The sequence below is a fragment of the Sinohyriopsis cumingii genome, chromosome 15 (assembly GCF_028554795.1).
Source record: "Sinohyriopsis cumingii isolate HCF-2022 chromosome 15, ASM2855479v2, whole genome shotgun sequence".
In the NCBI taxonomy this organism is placed as follows: domain Eukaryota; kingdom Metazoa; phylum Mollusca; class Bivalvia; order Unionida; family Unionidae; genus Sinohyriopsis; species Sinohyriopsis cumingii.
In genome coordinates this window covers 18,862,908-18,879,839 of record NC_142975.1, presented here as the reverse complement: position 1 = coordinate 18,879,839, position 16,932 = coordinate 18,862,908, and the positions used below count along the sequence as shown (strand labels likewise).

Sequence of the window (16,932 nt, the reverse complement as noted above, 5' to 3'; positions counted from 1 at the left end):
GAAGTGTGTGTGTGTGTGTGTGTGTGTGTGAAACTAGGAAGGGTGGTCAATATGATAATATATGTAGATTCAACTTCAATACATGAATGATTGTTGTGACCACTTTATTGTTTTGGCACTTGGGCCTTTTCAGCATGCCAGCCTGATGTAGAAGGTGCTGGTAGCTAGGGGTTATATGTTATATTCATAGGATTTCTCCATAAAAATCATGAATTGCGTATTAGCCACTCTCATATAAAAGTAGTTCACAATGTAATTGCATTAACTTGACATAAATCCATACCAATGTGTTATAAGAAAATGTTGTGCAGAGTTAGGTCTAGCGTAGTACATACTCGGATTTTAGATAATACTGCCATATACTCTAATGAGTGGTCAAGGCTAAATCTCTAAACAACATTAATTATATTTAATGAACTATAATTGAAATTGATCTTCAGTCAAAAGCTGGAAGCAATTCTACATGGAGCCTTTCACAGATAGTGCTTTTGGAGGTTCACTGAATGATGTCAGAAACTTGTAATAAAATAAGAATTTTTTTATAAATGGTATCAATGCAGTTAAGTATCATAATAACAACCAGATAACCATACACTATCATAATAACAGATAACACTGCACTATGACAGTGAGATAACAATCCTCTAGACTTAATGACAGATAACTCTGCATTATTATAATGACAGTAAGATAACAATCCAATATCATAATGACAACCAGATAGCAATGTACTCTGTGATATTGACCTAATTTGTTAAATTGCAATCGGTTTGCAGGTCACATTTTCTGCCTTTCTCAAAGTTACCAAAGAAACTGACAGCATTGATCCTGATATTTAGGATTTCTATGATTCAGTTGATCATGATCATGATTCATTAGATCATAGTAATGATTCAATATAGTATTGTCATGATTCTGTATATCATAGTCATGATTCTGTAGATCATAGTCATGATTCAATATATTATTTTCATGATTCAGTAGATCATACTTATGATTCAGTAGATCATATTAATGATTCACTAGATCATAGTAATGATTCGGTAGATCATAGTAATTATTCAATATATTATTGTCATGATTAAGTAGATCATAGTCATGATTAAGTAGATCATAGTTATGATTCAGTAGATCATATGCTTGATTAAATAGATAATAATTAAGTAGATCATAGTCATGATTCAGTAGATCAGACTAATGATTCAGTAGATCATAGTTATGATTCAGTAGATCATAGTCATGATTAAATATATCATAATTAGGTAAATGATAGTCATGGTTCAGTAGATCAGAGTAATGATTAAGTAGATCATAGTCATGATTCAGTAGATCATAGGCCTGATTAACTAGATCATAATCATGATCCAATATATCATAGTCATGATTCAGTGGACCATAATCGTTATTCAGTAGATCATAGTCATGATTAAGTTGATCATAGTTATGATTTAGTAGATCATAGTTATGATTCAGTAGATCATATTAATGATCCAGTAGATCATAGTTATGATGCAGTAGATCATAGGCTTGATTAAATAGATCATGATCATGATTCAATATATCATAGTCATGATTGAGTAGACCATAATCATGATTAAGTAGAACATACTTGTGATTCAGTAGATCATAGTCATGATTCAATAGATTATAGTTATGAGTCAGTAGATCATAGTCATTATTCAGTAGATCATAGTTATGATTAAATATAGTTATGATTCAGTATATCATATTTATGATTTAGTAGATCATAGTCATGATTCAGTAGATCATAGTTATGATTCAGTAGATCATAGCAATGATTCAGTAGATAATAATTGTGATTCAGTAGATCATAGTCATGATTCAATATATTATAGTTATGATTCAGTAGATCATAGTCATGATTCAGTAGATCATAGTCATGATTCAGTATATCTTAATCATGATTCAATAGATCATAGTCATGATTCAGTAGATCAGACTAATGATTCAGTAGATCATAGTTATGATTCAGTAGATCATAGTCATGATTAAATATATCATAATTAAGTAGATGATAGTCATGGTTCAGTAGATCAGAGTAATGATTAAGTAGATCATAGTCATGATTCAGTAGATCATAAGCATGATTAAATATATCATAAGCATGATTCAATATATCGTAGTCATGATTCAGTGGACCATAATCATTATTCAGTAGATCATAGTAATGATTAAGTTGATCATAGTTATAATTTAGTAGATAATAGTTATGATTCAGTAGATCATATTAATGATTCAGTAGATCATAGTTATGATGCAGTAGATGATAGGCTTGATTAAATAGATCATAATCATGATTCAATATATCACAGTCATGAGTCAGTAGACCATAAACATGATTAAGTAGAACATAATCGTGATTCAGTAGATCATAGTCATCATTCAATAGATTATAGTTATGAGTCAGTAGATCATAGTCATGATTCAGTAGATCATAGTCGTGATTCAGTACATCATAATTGTGATTCAGTAGATCACAGTCATGATTCAATATATTATAGTTATGATTCAGTACATCATAGTCATGATTCATTAGATCATAGTTATGATTCAGTAGATCATAATTGTTATTCAGTAGATAATAGTCATGATTCATTATATCATAGTCATGATTCAGTAGATCATAGTCATGATTCAGTAGATCATAACAATGATTCAATAGATCATAGTAATGATTCAGTAGATCATATTTATGATTCAGTAGATCATAGTCGTGATTCAGTACATCATAATTGTGATTCAGTAGATCACAGTCATGATTCAATATAGTATAGTTATGATTCAGTAGATCATAGTAATGATTCATTAGATCAGAGTTATGATTCAGTAGATCATAGTCATGAGTCAGTAGATCATAATTGTGATTCAGTAGATAATAGTTATGATTCAGTATATCATAGTCATGATTCAGTAGATCATAGTCATGATTCAGTAGATCATAACCATGATTCAATAGATGATAGTCATGAGTCAGTAGATCATACTAATGATTCAATAGATGATAGTAATGATTCAGTAGATCATAGTCATGATTCAGGAGATCATAATCATGATTCAGTAGATCATAGTCATGATTCAGTAGATCATAGTCGTGATTCAGAAGATCATAGTCATGACTCAGTAGATCATAGTCGTGATTCAGTACATAATAATTGTGATTCAGTAGATCACAGTCATGATTCAATGTAGTATTGTTATGATTCAGTATATCATAGTCATGATTCAGTAGATCATATTCATGATTCAGTAGATCATTACCATGATTCAATAGATCATAGTCATGATTCAGTAGATCATACTCATGATTCAATAGATGATAGTAATGGTTCAGTAGATCATAGTCATGATTTGGTAGATCATAATCATGATTCAGTATATGATAGTCATGATTCAGTAGGTCATAGTCGTGATTCAGTACATCATAATTGTGATTCAGTAGATCATAGTCATGATTCAATATATTATAGTTATGATTCAATAGATCATAGTCATGATTCATTAGATCAGAGTTATGATTCAGTAGATCATAGTCATGATTCAGTAGATCATAAGTGTGATTCAGTAGATAATAGTCATGATTCATTATATCATAGTCATGATTCAGTAGATCATAGTCATGATTCAGTAGAGCATAACAATGATTCAATAGATCATATCCATGATTCTGTATATCATAGTCATGATTCGGTAGATCATAGTCATGATTTGGTAAATCATACTCATGGTTCGGTAATTCATGGTCATGGTTAAGTAGATTACAATCATGATTCAGTAGATCATAGTCATGGTTCAGTAGATCATAATCATGATTCAGTAGATCATAGCCATGATTCAGTAGATCATAATTGTGATTCAGTAGATCATAGTTATGATTCAGTAGATCATAGTTATGATTCAGTAGATCATTGTCATTATTCAGTAGATCACTGTCATGATTCAGTGGATCATAGTAATGATTCAGTAGATCATAGTCATGATTCAGTAGATCATAATCATGATTCAATAGATCATAGTCATGATTCAGTAGATCATAATTGTTATTCAGTAGATCATAGTTATGATTCAGTAGATCATAATTATGATTCAGTAGATCATAGTCATGATTCAGTAGATCATTGTCATGCTTCAGTAGATCATAGTCATGATTAAATATATCATAATCATGATTCAGTAGATCATAGTCATGATTCAGAAGAATGTGATCAATTTATTGCCCACTGAACATGAGGTCTTACATGTGGGTATATACGATTCAATAGATTCTAGTAAATTTACTGCCTACTGAATGAAGAGGACCTACTTGTCGATATATATGATTCAGTAGAGTCTAGTCAATTCAGTGTCCCCTAAACCAGGTGGTCCCACTTGTCTGTATATATGATTCAGTAAATCATAGCCAATTCACTATCCACTGAATCATGTGGTCCTACATGTGGGTATATATGATTCAGTAGATCCTAGTCAATTTATTGCCCACTGAGCCATGTGGTGCTAAATGTGGGTATATATGATTCAGTATATCCTAAATAATGTACTGCCCACTGAATCATGCAGTGCTAAAAGTGGGTATGTTTGATTCAGCAAATCATCAACAATTTGCTGCCCACTGAATCATGCAATGCTAAAAGTGGGTATGTTTGATTCAGTAAATCATCGACAATGTACGCCCACTCAACCATGTTCAGCAGATCATATACAATTCACTGCCCTTTGAATCATACAGTCCTACATGTGAGGGTATATGACTTTACTTCTCAAATTTCAGTTAAAATCTTTATTTCAGCATTGTAAGTTTGCAGACAAGAATACATTTGCTTTGTTCTGCTTTCAGTTGGCTGAGCAATCTACATTTCGTTGTAAACTTTCAAAGCAGACAATAAAAAGATGAATTTTTTCAGCACTGTAGAACTGTGTGTAAGTCAATAGTTCTTGTTGCTCTCTATTCATGATTTGTTGACAATAGTGCTTGCCAATGCTTTAGTATTATTATTTACATGAAAAGTCATTATTATATTATACTTTCCCTCACTGAGCACAAGTCAATATTACAATATGCTTTCCATCACTGAGCACGTCCTATTCATTTCAGTAAGATCAAGTTCGTTATTTGTATCAGAGACTTGGATGGGATTTGTACTGTGGTCAATATGTGTAAAACTCAGATATAAATTTTAAATACATGAAGAAAATTGGGAATGCAGACTGCAGTTCATTATTCATTCGCTGATGGATTTTTCTGATTCATTAGTTGTGACATTATTGCAGATGTTTAACATGAGAGATTGAGTGCCACATTGACTGAAATCATGTGTCAGTGAATCAACTTTAGAATACATTTTGTGAAAATATTTCTGAAGCCAGTGTGTATTAATCAATGACTTCAATATGTATGATTGTGAGAGAAATACATTTATTTATTCATAGAGCAATGCACTGAAGGATTGCATTATTGAATAGAATGGTAGAAGTTTTTTGGGCAGATAAAAGACAAACTTGTTTGCCTGTCTTAAACTTTTGTGATATGGCAGCTCAAAGAAATCGAGATATGATCTAAAGATCAATGGTATTCAATGACATGAGTGATGACTTTTTGAATAATAAATTACATGCTAACATTAGGCAATGGATGAAATATATTTTGCAATTGTTCAGAATTTTCTGAAGTCTTGAGAGAGAAATGTGTTTTATGCAAGATCAGTGTTACTCACCATTCAGGGGGACATAACTATTTCAGATGAATCACCAAGAAGTATTTATTTTTTTATATATAAATACCAAATAAGAATTGTGTAAACTGCAACATACTAGAAAGAAAACAGTGCAGGATCAGTAGTGTCTACCCTACTTGTGTAATGCAGTACCATGGCTGGATATTTTTCCCCACGGCATTATTTAAACATTTCAAAGGCAAATCCTGTTATATTTTGATGACATGTGGTTCAAACAAAGATACGTGAAGGAAGGAAAGGTTATGGCAAAAGTTTTAAAGATCCAAGCAAATTTCAAGTTGTACAGGAAAATCTCTTGTTGTTTGGAGAAGGCTGTACTCACAAACAATCGCCTTTGTATACACACTTAAATATTGAACTAACATTGTGTTTTCCCACTGTTATTTAACTGTGTTTGTTTTGGAAGGAAGGTAGTTTTGATCTAAAGGAAAACAGTAGTAAATATTTGAGTTGAGTCATTTCATGGAAACCTGCAAGTACTCTGTATGCAGTACACAAGTAAAATTAAAAAAAACGTGCCAAAACTGTACTTGGAAATTTAGCTCCTTGTTTTTATATCTGACATGATTTTAGATTTATGGCTTGGTACTGATTTAATAGATGAAGATTGGGAATTCTTGAAAGCTGTTTTATGAAGCTAAAAGTGCTGTGATATACTGTATATTATTTGAATCATGGCATTTATTGCTTTATAAACACTTATGCTTTGTTGAAACAAACTTCAGTATTCATACAGTGAAAATTTGAAAAGAAAGCAAATCCTCACATAGTTGTACACTGGATCATGGTAAACACCAATTAGTTATAATCTAAGGCCTGTTTTCAGAGGGAACCTTTACTTTTACAGAAAATACTCAATTCCATCAGACTTATTTTGTTCAGAAGATATTTCATCTCAAGTGACAAAATTTGTGTGTGATTATCGACAGCCATGAATTTCACATATTGGAGTAGTACCCCAGACTCTTTCGGCAGTGTGGAAGTACAGGTGAGTTTTTATAGTTAAGATAGGTGCAGTAGTTCTGTGACATGAGCTGTAATTTGTATGGTCCACCGCAACTGTCATAGGGGCATCTAGTGTTACCCTGTCTGTCACACTTTCATAGATGTGATTGTAACAGGACAGAAAAATACTGTTTTAAATCACATATCATTTTGTAGTTGAAATCTACCCCTTTTAAAACTGAATTTAAAAAAAAAAATAATTAAAATAATTGTATTTTATGCATGGCTGAAATGTGTATACAAAAGCTGTAATTTGATTATCTTACTGTTGTAATTTTGAGAGTTTATGCAAAGATGGGGTATTTATCAGTAATAATATTTATTGAGGTGCTATAAGTAATAAAGGAATAAAAGGTGGTCCTTAACGGCTTGTGAGTCTCTGCTTACAAATTTGCCAGCCTTTAGTAGAGATGAGATAAAAGGATAGACTGACCAAAAATCAATACAATGAGAACATGTGCATAAGCATTTTGATTGTTTTTCTTGCCTACTTTTTATTGTTATTTATGACTTTTTAAGAGGAATATTTATGGGAGCAGCTTGTATCCTTTTTTGGTGACAAAATAAAATAATTAATAAGGAATTGATAAGGGATGTGGGTGGGAGACAGATTTTGCATGATGTCAGCTTGTGTTACTTTGTCAAACTTTGGCTAACGAAGATGAGGCTATATGTGAACTGCCTATTTTTCTTATAGCCATAATTTTAATATAAAGACTGCATGTGGAATGCCTATTTATATCTATCCAGACTTTTAGTATAAAGTCTAGCCAGATTTTTAGTATAAAGTCTGTATGTGGACTGCCTATCTTACATCTAGCCAGATTTTTAGTATTGAGGCTGTATGTGGACTGCCTATTTTATATCTAGCCAGATATTTAGTACAAAGGCTGTACGAGGACTGCCTATTTTATTCCTAGCCAGATTTTTAGTATAAAGGCTGTATGAAGACTGCCTATTTAATTCCTAGCCAGATTTTTAGTATAAAGGCTGTATGTGGACTGCCTATTTTACATCTAGCCAGATTTTTAGTATAAAGGCTGTATGAGAATTGCCTATTTTATTCCTAGCCAGAGTTTTGGTATAAAGGCTTATGTGGGCTGTATATTAGTACTAGTTTTAGTATAAAGTCTGTATGTGAACTGTACATTTACTTTCGAGCCAGAGTTTTGGTATAAAGGCTGTATGTGGGCTGTATATTTAATTTCCAGCCAAGTTTTGGTATAAAGGCTGTATGTGAACTGTATATTTACTTTCTAGCCAGAGTTTTGTTATAAAGGCTGTATGTGGTCTATATATTTTATTTCTAGCCAAGAGTTTTAGTATAAAGGCTGTATTGGACTCTGTATTTTATTTCTAGCCAGAGTTTTGGTATAAAGGCTGTATGTGGACTGTGTATTTTATTTCTAGCCAGAGTTTTGGTATAAAGGTTGTATTGGACTGTGTATTTCATTTCTAGCCAGAGTTTTGGTATAAAGTCTGTATGTGGACTGTGTATTTTATTTCTAGCCAGAGTTTTGGTATAAAGGTTGTATTGGACTGTGTATTTTATTTCTAGCCAGAGTTTTGGTATAAAGTCTGTATGTGGACTGTGTATTTTATTTCTAGCCAGAGTTTTAGTATAAAGGCTGTATGTGAACTGTATATTCACTTTCTAGCCAGAGTTTTGGTATAAAGGCTGTATGTGGTCTATATATTTTATTTCTAGCCAAGAGTTTTGGTATAAAGGCTGTATTGGACTGTGTATTTTATTTCTAGCCAGAGTTTTGGTATAAAGGCTGTATGTGGACTGTGTATTTTATTTCTAGCCAGAGTTTTGGTATAAAGGCTGTATGTGGACTGTGTATTTTATTTCTAGCCAGAGTTTTGGTATAAAGGCTGTATTGGACTGTATTTTATTTCTAGCCAGAGTTTTGGTATAAAGGCTGTATGTGGACTGTATATTTTGTAACATATAGGCTGTTATGATGATGTGTGATAGAAAGAATTGACTGCAAGTAATATAAATTATCCATTCTGAGGAGATTAATGGTTGAAGACTTAAAATGTAATGCATCGAAATATTATGACAGATGAAATGATCAATGAAAGATTGATACAGGCCAAACATGATGACATGTATTGAAAATTAATATTGTAAACATGATAAATATGATGACTGATTCGTAGAATGACTTACAAAGTATATTTATTAACTACCTTGCTTACCTTTGTCATGAAATATTGTTCTAATTGCATGATGGTTAGATATTACCAAAGGACCATGACAATAAAATTTCTGCAATAAATTCCTCAAAAAGTCATTGGAAGCTGAGAATATCATACTACAGGAACCTTGCAGCCACCAACTTTGTATGGCTTCTGTGCAACCCTAAATTATATATTTTGTAACATTATTATTACTCTATGGTTTAAAATTCAGTAATAGAAAAGGGTGAGAACCAACAAGTTTTGTAAAATTCAACAAATAATTTATTTCTCTAGAATACAATGAGAAAATGTAAAAATAACTTACAGTATTGTGAATTAAATGCCAAATATTTCCTAGAATTACTAACACAGGTCCTAAAAATTACATTTCTGAATAAAATTTAGTGGTTCTCCAAAATAAATCCAATGCTGAAAGTATTGATGTGCTTGTAGTGGTCTGTCATAGTGATGTTCCATTAGTCTTTTAATGAATCACAATAACATAACCCCAAAAATGTATACTTGATTGAATTCCACTCTAAATCCATGGTTCTATTTCCAGGAATATTATTTTTGAGCACTTTATATTTCCAGAGAAGAAAACTTGAATTAAAAAGAATTAAATAGTATGAATAAATAAATTTCAGCCCAAATGAAATACTGAATGCAACAATAATGCAACCAATTCTGCTCAGATCTCACAGCATAAATGAATAATTTCTAGATTATATAGCTTGCTACTTGACCTCAGGTCACAATTATAGTAGCATTTTCTAAACAAAACAATTACCTAATGGAAAATTTTATTCTTTGTTTTCAAGATAAAATCTTAGTTATTATTTGAAGGTCTGTTACTAAAATTATATTATAAAATATGGTAAACAACTGGTAGACCCAGCAATTCATGGGGAATTTCCAATGTTCTGGATTCAGGTTGAGATAAACATGTTGTTTACAAAACCAAAATCAATGATTCAGGTCAAGTAGAAAATGAACTTGATTTTGGATAAGGTCAAGTCCAAAATGCAATTATACATAGCATATAATGAATAAAAAACTAACAAACACTGCAGATTAAATATACATAACAACATATTGGGTTCTATATACATACCTTTAATTTAGAATAAAATCATTTTACAGTTATTGGAAAATATTCATTTAAAGAATGAAGAAAATGAAATTAAAGCAAGGAGGAAAACGTGAGTAAAAGTAGGCCTAATGTATTCAGAGACAGTGCATGATTGTCCCTATACAAGTGTTGTTGTTGTTGTAGTAGGGTTTAATGCCATTTTTCAGCACACGACAGGCTATACATGGCGGCCAGTATTAATGGTGGAGGAAGAACCCGGGAAAACCCCGGAAAGAACCACCAACCCACGAGAAGCTACTGGCAAGCTTTCTTACATACTAACATTGGCTGAATCCAAGACTCAGACCCATGCAGACAGAGGTGAGATGGCAGTGATCCATAACAGACAGCACGTTAGACCACTTGGCCACTCGGGGCCCCCTATACAAGTGTAATTGTTGTAAAAATGGTCTTCAGTAAATGGAGATCAAAAGCTGTTAATATTAGAATGTGACTCTGTTGCCTGATAGTCAGTTTGGCTATAGTGGAGATTAATAGGTACCAGTCTATATAGTTTAATGACCCATTTAAGAAATATAGTCAATACACACACCTTCATTTAATGATGCTATACACACCCATCTTGAAGAATTCATTCAGGGAAGAATTTATTTCAACCTGGATTAGATATTTATGAAGAATATAGAATCCATCATGTGCACCTGCATCTGGCAGGATAGGGGATTCATGAAGGTCAGAATTCTTTTACAGGGGAGACAAATAAAGTAACCCCATTGACTGGGATTTCCTTGTCTCGGTGCAAACCCCAACATAGATTCTGTTAATCTCACATCAGTTGATATGATGAATTATTTTTTTCTCATTTATCACTGAGAAATAGCAGTGCAAAAAAGATGATACATCATTTGTATTGATATAGCTTTAAAAAATTCACAAGTTTCTTAAAGCCTTTGTAGATCATTAGTAAGAGTGTACAAAGTTTAGTTTAATACTAAAGGCACATAATGGTCATGGCATTATAAGCATAGTGACATCATCTACAGAGTCAATGAGTACACTCATGTGCAATATAAAACTCTAAGTTCAGAGTGTTATGATCTCCAAGCCTACATTATGGATCTACTGTGTTCACGCTTTGGTGGATGTACACTAAAGCAGATATTTGTATTTCTCTCAGTGAGAGAAAACTTCAAAAGTATCTCAGATCAAATGTTTGTTTGAGGAAGAAAATTTTCACTTTATCACAATAGTCGGTTTGGCAAAAAGGGTAATATAGGTGCAGGCATAAATGTATGACAATGACCTTTACACTTCAGTGTAATGATATTATAATTTTTTTCCATTATGAATTAAATCAGACCCTATCTAACTGATATCATATGATTCACTTTTAATATACTTTTACCCCATATTAGGCACATTATGTATGCACAAAAACATCATGTGATTGATATGCACCCCACACTGAACTAATGCTTAACATGTAGTACCAGCCACTACATGGTTTTCCTGAGGCTTTTGTACTTCTTAAACTGCTGTATTTAATAATAATAATAATAGTACCAGCTAAGGAAAGAAAAGCCATAAATATCATGATGGATTTCGGTACTGTTTTGGGTAGTAATTTTTCTATTTGTTAACAAATAAAAGTGCCATTGACAAGGTTTTTTCAGGAATTGACTTTGGTCAACTTCTGAAAAGGTCTCGTCTCAATAGAACACATAAATTTAACATTGCTGACAGATAACAAAATGTGCAAATGTTGATATTTTCTCCAAAATCCCTTGTCTGAAAACCATTCCTAACACTAGCATGTTGAATAAAGTAATGTGCTTCTCCACGTTGATTTATAATATTTGTGGCAAGATTGCACGTGATAATTTTACCATAAGTAAGAAATGACAGGTAACTTGCTGTACTGGGTTGAATATCACATGGCATGTCGTGTTTGTTGATGGTTTCTAATGAGGGAGACCATATTAGAAGAATACAGATTCTGTTGAGAAATATTACAAAGCATAAACAATTTTCTTCTCATTGCAGGATTGTACATTTTGAATGATATATTATGATTTTTGTAAAAATTAAATAGCATATTGTAACAAAACTGAGCTAGTTATACATATGATAATTTCCAATTTCCCAAATATTCCTGATTTTTAATCATGATTCCTGGTGTGTCCGTTTTTTACACAAATTCCTGCAGTTTAACTCTTAAAGAAATTTAATTTTTTAAATAAAACTGCTGACCCAATATTGCATGTTCAAAAACAGTATCCAATGAAACAAAAGATCATAGGTCTCAACATATTTGTGGATTTGAGTTAGCCTGGGTCAATTGCCTCAGTTTGTCCTTGAGAAAGACACTCTAAACTCCCATGCCTCCATTATAATGCTGACATAATTAATGCACTGTTTTACAGAAGGTAAATTTATTCAGTAGCTCAGACAAAATGACATCCTGGTATTTATTTTCTCATTTCTGCTCTATATTCATGACATGATTATCACAGTCTAATTATTGTTGAATGGCAGTAATTTTCTTGCTTTTGTTAGATGCTGTGGGTTAACTCCCTATATGAGTGTAATAACATGTTGGTTTAGCTCACCTAAGGAGTACATTAAAATAGGTAAAAATTATGCAATAATGGAAGTATGATAGAGCACATGCAGATATAACCCATACCTAATATACAGACCTTCTCTCCTTGTAAAGAATGTACTTTGAAAGTTTGGGCATTCAAAAGTGTTTGCATATCATGATTACATGACACTATCAATCGATGTTAAGTGCTATCACTTAGAGCAGATGATAGCATTGATTACCATTAGCACTATCAGTTGATGACGGAGCTGTCAGTTTGAGTAATTAGTTGATGAATGAGCTATCAGTAAGAGTTATCAGTTGATGACTGAGCTATCAGTTTGAGTTATCATTTGATGAATGAGCTATCAGTTTGAGTTATCATTTGATGAATGAGCTATCAGTTTGAGTTATGAGTTGATGACAGCTATCAGTTTGAGTTATCATTTGATGAATGAGCTATCAGTTTGAGTTATCAATTGATGAATGAGCTATCAGTTTGAGTTATGAGTTGATGACAGCTTTCAGTTTAAGTTATCATTTGATGAATGAGCTATCAGTTTGAGTTATCAGTTGATGAATGAGCTATCAGTTTGAGTTATGAGTTGATGACAGCTATCAGTTTGAGTTATCAGTTGATGATTGAGCTATCAGTTAGAGTTATCAGTTGATGAATGAGCTATCAGTTTGAGTTATGAGTTGATGACAGCTATCAGTTTGAGTTATCAGTTGATGAATGAGCTATCAATTTGAGTTATCAGTTGATGAATGAGCTAACAGTTAGAGTTATCAGGTGATGAATGAGCTATCAGTTTGAGTTATGAGTTGATGACAGCTGTCAGTTTGAGTTATCAGTTGATGATTGAACTATTAGTTTGAGTTATCAATTGATGATTGAGCTATCAGTATGAGTTATCATTTAATGATTGAGCTATCAGTTTGAGTTATCAGTTGTTGACTGAGCTGTCAGTTCATGTTAGAGCCATATGCCATCATTTGATTTTAGAACTATCAGTACATTTTAAATCTATGAGTTAGAGCTATCAGTTGATTTTAGGGCTACCGGTTAGGGCTATCAATTGATGTTAGATGATAGAGCTGTCATTTAATGACAGAGTGATCAGTTGATGTCAGAGTTGTCAGTTATAGCTATCAGTTGATGTTAGGGCTGTCAATTAGTTATCAGTTGATATTAGGGTATTTCAAGGTTTAATTGGTTATGATTGCCTATGATACATGCTGTATACCAACATATCATCATTGAAATGTCAGTACTACATGTTAGGAAGGTAAGAATTTTTTAGGTTGGAAGATGCAAATCAGTCAGTGCTGCCAGATTTGATAAAAGCATGCATTTGATCACATTCAATGTCCTTTTTTCTTGTTTGTGAATATCCCATTGATATTTATTTTAATTACATATCGTGCATTAATGCCTCCACTATTATTGCGAATATGGCATGAATAAATCCATTAAATATTGTATGAATTCCCGTAGAATGGTAATTATTTCCCATATATGGTGTATTTTCATCCAGTTCAATAGTACAAGAAATATTGAATGCAAAATTTAAATCAATATTGACATAGGGTATTCAATATGAATATGATAATAAGACATAGAAATTCCATGGTTCTATAGGTAATAGGATGGCCTTTTAGCATTGTCAGCAAGCATGTAATGTTAAACATGTTTCTGTTTTTAAGTCAGCTGTTTAGTGCAAAACTACAGTGAAACTTCCACAGGCTGATTACTCTGTATATTGGTCATATTTCTCTGCAGACTGGTCACATACAAAATTACCAACATCCATAAAGATAGATTTTAACAAAGATATATTATTTTAATAAATATAGCAGTTTGACAGAATATGTTATACATGTACATACAAATGATCATGCAGATTTTGTGATTACCAGTACTTGATGACCTAGAAAGTGAGATCAGACTTATGGATGCTTCCTTTCAGGAAATATTTTGAAATACTGGTGTCTACGTTACACTAAATAGTGTTATTAGATAACTTCTGATTTTGTTGTGCTTTTAGCTGAATAAACTGCCAAAAGCTGTCTTGCAGCAATTGTATTATATCACCCTCCAATTGGAAGGTGGTGGATTGACTTGTACAGGTTTACTTTATCCTCCAATGATGTCATCAAGGTGGGGTCAACCTAGACTCTCATGCTACTACTGGCTTAATGTTGGTATTATATTTAGATCATGCTCAAGAATGTAAATTCAGTGCATACAGGTGATGGACTTCTTTAATGTGTATATTTGTTCATCCATCCATCCTTCCATCTGTCTCTTCCAATTCTTGTCTGTTTTCACCTTTGTTTTTAAATGGAAATTTTGGCACTGAAAGTTGTGGGGGGATAATTTGTTTTCTAAACACAGGGAAACCCATTTTCACATGATAGTTCGAGTCCGCAGAGTGCCATCATGTTAGATAATAATGATAATAATAATAATGAGGACTTTGTATTAGCGCCTAATCTTTAGAAGCTCTAAGCATATGTATCATGCAGTATTGAGACGAGTCAGATATGTATCATGCAGCATTGGGACAAGTCAGTTATGCAATGGCCTTAGTTGTTAAAGCATCCACCTCGGATGCAGAAGGTCATGGGTTCGATCCCTGGCCAAGTCATAAGAAAGACTTATAAAAATGGTACTTGCAGCTGCCTTGCTTGGTGCTCAGCATTAAAAGGTTAGTGTTAGGACTGGTTGGCCTGGTGTCAGGATAATGTGAGTGGGTGGGACATCATGCTACATGTCTGTGGCATGATGCCCAAGTGCTAGACATCGCTATAAACTGACACACTGCAGACATCATAGTGATATGACTGAAAAATTGTTAAAGCTATGTTAAAAATTTGAATAACACATACACACACACACATACACACACAAGTCAGTTATGTAAATAATCATGCAATATTGAGACAAGTCAGTTATGTAATTATCATGCAATATTGAGACAAGTCAGTTAACCAAAGAAAATGGTGCATGTGTATCCACTAGGTTCAACCTGATGGGGGTGGGGTGGGGCTGGGTGCACAGCAGAGGGATACATGACATAGTTGCCAAGTTAAATTGATGCACATTAAGCTAGAAGTAGTGAAATTACAGTAATTACATATTTAACATTTAATTTTCTTCACAGACCAATGCATTGGCTCATGCATGTTAAAGTAAATGTATACTTACTGAAGATGATTTTAACACAATATCTGACATTTGGATAGACCACTGACTAATATTTGTACTAGTTATTCCACTGATAAGTATAAAATCATTTTTTACCATGCCAGCAATGGAAGCTGGGGTACTAATATTAGTACTAGCCATTCCATTGATACACACAGGATCAGTTTTGTACCCTGCAGCAAAGGAGGTTGGTGTGCTAATAGTAAGCAAAGATCATAGTGTATCTGAAATTCGGTGTAAAAAAAAAAAGAATAACATAAGAAATGATTAGTCTCACAATTATGTTTAGTATTTATGTACATGTATATATGTTTCAAGGTCATATATGCAAGTTTCAGACCTATAGAAATTCTACGCATAATTCCATTCCAATCTAATTACACAATTCCTTGCTAATATACAAACTTATGAATTTCTGCATCCATACACAAAATATTCATACCACTTATTATGGGATATAGGGTTACAGTTTATTGTATTCCAAAGAACTGATAGAGTTTCAAGTGTCAATCAATCACATAAAGACAACATGGACAAGCCATGTGTGCATGAACACAGTATTCAGTTTTTATTTTTTTAAGCCTCACTTGATAAAAACTTTTCACTGTGATATTAACTTTGATGACTGCATTTACCTAATTAACTGGTTTATGGATTTGGGTTATACATGTTTTTCAATAACATCGTTGGTTCATGGGTGTTTATTTCCGGTTAATTGAGCAAACACTGATGAGCTATATTTTGCCCAGTATTGAACACCAGTGATTCTTAGTGCAATGAACATGATAACAAAGAGGAATTATTAGCTTTACGTCTTGATGGTTCAATATAATTAACTTCAGCAATTTGCTAATTTGCTATTTCTTAAATAAGCTAAAAACAAAATGCAGTAACTATTGACATATTCAAAATAAACATTCACAAAAAGGAACTTTTAACATCTTTAATGAAAGACAAAGTACTTAGACAATTTTTTCTTAAAAAATACAATACATCCCACTGGACTAGCAACTCAAACTTTATTTAATTTTACAATGAAACTTGGAAATTTGTGTTATAATGAAGTGTGGTTTAGCAAGGTTTCTCTGCTTATGGTGTT

General features: G+C 32.6%; 1 protein-coding gene across 1 annotated transcript in view; it reads left to right on the top strand.

Annotated features, from left to right (window-relative positions):
• Positions 1 to 6,440: 6,440 nt before the first annotated feature.
• Positions 6,441 to 16,932, top strand: part of LOC149781364 (E3 ubiquitin-protein ligase MID1-like) — an 81,897-nt gene continuing 71,405 nt past the window's right edge. The window contains exon 1 of the mRNA XM_089935455.1: positions 6,441 to 6,738. Coding sequence (XP_089791581.1) covers positions 6,682 to 6,738 — 57 coding nt within the window. The 5' untranslated portion in view covers positions 6,441 to 6,681. The remainder of the gene's footprint in view (positions 6,739 to 16,932) is intronic.